The following is a 2,799-nucleotide window of genomic DNA, read 5'->3' on the forward strand; positions in this document are numbered from 1 at the left end:
ACCTACTGGGTACCTACTGGGTACCTACTGGGTACCTACTGGGTACCTACTGGGTACCTACTGGGTACCTACTGGGTACCTACTGGGTACCTACTGGGTACTTACAGCTAGCTACACATACTGCGAGTAACGGAGAAAGAGAGATGGAGTAAAACCTAAGAAGGTAGACAGATATAACGCCAAAAGAAATCATGATCCGACCACCGCGTCCACCTGCTCGTATATAGAACAGAGAAACTCAACGCGCGACAGGGGGAAACAGAAGAACTTAAGGCGCACATGCGGGTAATGGAGAGCCTTTACGCGCTCCAGGAGAAACTAAGAACGCAAGTCGATAGCCAGCTACTACAGATCTTCTCTTATACAGATGTCTGCGAGGAGAGGTGACGGAGGGCTCTGGGGCGGCGGAGGAGGACGGAAGGCGGGTGAGTGAGGAAGGGACACGCGGCGAGTATTCAGAAACAGATTGATGGAGTGCGGGAGCGGCTGGAGAGATCAGGAAGGTAAGATGATATCTACACAAGACAGAGAGAATTAAGAGGTATAAGCTGATACCTAAACGAGGTCGAAAAACTATCGCAGGAAAGTAACCAGATATCTACACAAGAAAGGGAAAAATCTGATATCTAAGCGAGGCCGAAATATTATGACAGGAAAGTAAGCAGATATCTACAGAAGACAGGGAAATTAAGAGATGTTATCTGATATCTAAGCGAGGTCGGAAAGTCATGGATGCCTTAGATGCCCTATGCACCTCCAAATCGCAAGCAAATATATCACTGCATATAGTATATACTGTCATAGATACTTTCCCAGGGCGCAAAGAACTGAGGGCAAAACGGGTGGTGGCAGAAAACAGATGGATGAAGTGGAAAGCAGGTATCTGAACATTGTGATATTTAAAGATGGCGAATTGAAAGTAAGCAGATGTATGCAGCTGTCGCAGCATGCACAGCAAGCAAGCGGCAGAGGGTTTGAGTACGTCACTCATACCTGAACGAGGGTTTGAGTACACAACAACACAGAAGGTAGGCAGATATCCACGTATAGAAATCTGGTCGAAAGGCGTCTAAGAAGGTTTAAGAGGCGGTTAGAGAACTTACTTATAGGCGTTCAAGAAGCGAACAGAAATCTAGAAGGCATGTGCAGAGGTAGCGGCGGTAAACAATATGTTGTTAGTAAGTCTTCATTCAGCGATAGGAAGACCTTCCTCCATGTACCTCGTAATAACGTGTAATTAATATTGCGTCGCGAAGCTCAATAAAACCAACCCTATCCTCCACACGCTGCTGCACGTAATAATAATTTAAAAATGTAATGCTGCATTTACGTAAGCACCGCACACATGCAGAGCTCATTGAAGCCCCTGATGCTTCGTATCAACGGGAGATATAATCTATTTATAGAGACATTTGGCATTATTAACACCTGAATATAACTCCGGATGCGCGCTCGGTCGTCGGCCAGCCTATACCTAGTAGCGGATCCTACCTATCCGCCATCTCGCGTCAGTAGAATGTTCTAGACTTAGTTATTCACTCCGCACCGCCGAACCCGTACCCTGCCCCCCGGATCTCGCCTACCCTGTACGTCGTCGCCGCTCCCGGCTGCTTCTCCACTGGTTGAACAACGATGTATGCGTGCAGGAAGTGCGAGGCGATGGTGGTTGGAAGGAAGGGCGTGTTGGCGTCCTGGAATACCAGCGCCACGATGTCGTTGCCAATGTGTCTCTTTCTCTGTAGCTGTAGGTAGCAGAAACGCAGAATCTCGGGCGGAGATGGTTTAGGAGTGTCTTTGATGCCCTTATTTATACGTATGCTGAAACGGGCGGAATCTAACCGCTTTTGTGTGCATGTAGACTTAGAGATTCTGAACAGGCTAGTACGCATATAACCCGTACCGAGTTTTGTCGAAGGAGATCCAATTTTTCGTTTCTCAACGTGAATACTTCTCGCTTTACTTCCTCGAGTTCTTCTTGAAGGCCACCTAGTTATGGAGAAGGTAATCGATATTTCAGTAAGATTGTTAATAAAGAGATTGCTAATATATTGCGTTAATAGATTTCCGTTCTATAAAACCACCTGTCGCTCCTTACTTACTACCCATCGTGTCGACATAAAATCGTGAGAGATCATTTTCAATAGATTCATTTAGATGAAGATGATGTCGTGATACGCGGGTTTTAAAATATCCAGCTGCTTATATCATATCAGAAAACCCGTTTAAATTGTTCGTAAAAACGTAAAACTGTAAAGTAAAACTGCAAAGCCCTGCAATAATCGTTTAAACTTTTAAATAATTTATGCACTGTTCATGATACAAAATACACGAAACAGAAAACTGTCTCGTCTATTTTTTACGAGCTGCACGGAAGCTAATGTTTACCTCCCGCATCTTGAAGCGAGTGGGGACATCTATCTTCGTTTATACAGCTGCAGGGGCCATTCGACATGTGCGCAGCCTGGTGGAGCTTGACCGTGTCCGCGGACGTCATGCATTCCTAGAGACACCGGCAATCGATCCGAATTATAACATCGCAAATCAATAATACAGCAATCTACCATTCAACGGGTAAAGAGCAGGGAGGCAGGGTGATAAATTAAAGCACTTTGATACTTCTACCGTTACTAAAAACGTTCCCGGATGCATAACCATAGAGGAAACGCTAGTAATGTTTCTGTCGCCGATATACGAGAAAAAATTAACGTTAGAACTAATGTTATCGCAAATTCTCGTTCTGACAATGAGCCGCAAGATTCCTATCCGTTTCTGTCACTGTTACCGTTAAGACACGTTAAC

At 45.1% G+C, this 2,799-nt stretch overlaps 1 protein-coding gene across 2 annotated transcripts in view; it reads left to right on the forward strand.

Annotated features, from left to right (window-relative positions):
- Positions 1–2,799, forward strand: part of LOC106813481 (ER membrane protein complex subunit 7-like) — a 42,934-nt gene that overhangs the window by 6,840 nt on the left and 33,295 nt on the right. The window contains exons 3-4 of one of the 2 annotated variants that reach the window (XM_014817621.1): positions 368–503; positions 817–919. In XM_014817621.1, coding sequence (XP_014673107.1) covers positions 860–919 — 60 coding nt within the window. In that variant the 5' untranslated portion in view covers positions 368–503; positions 817–859. Of the gene's footprint in view, positions 1–367; positions 504–804; positions 920–2,799 lie in introns of both variants that reach the window. The other variant, XM_014817620.1, reaches the window with a different exon arrangement.

The sequence above is a fragment of the Priapulus caudatus genome, unplaced genomic scaffold (assembly GCF_000485595.1).
Source record: "Priapulus caudatus unplaced genomic scaffold, Priapulus_caudatus-5.0.1 Scaffold780, whole genome shotgun sequence".
Classification (NCBI taxonomy): domain Eukaryota; kingdom Metazoa; phylum Priapulida; class Priapulimorpha; order Priapulimorphida; family Priapulidae; genus Priapulus; species Priapulus caudatus.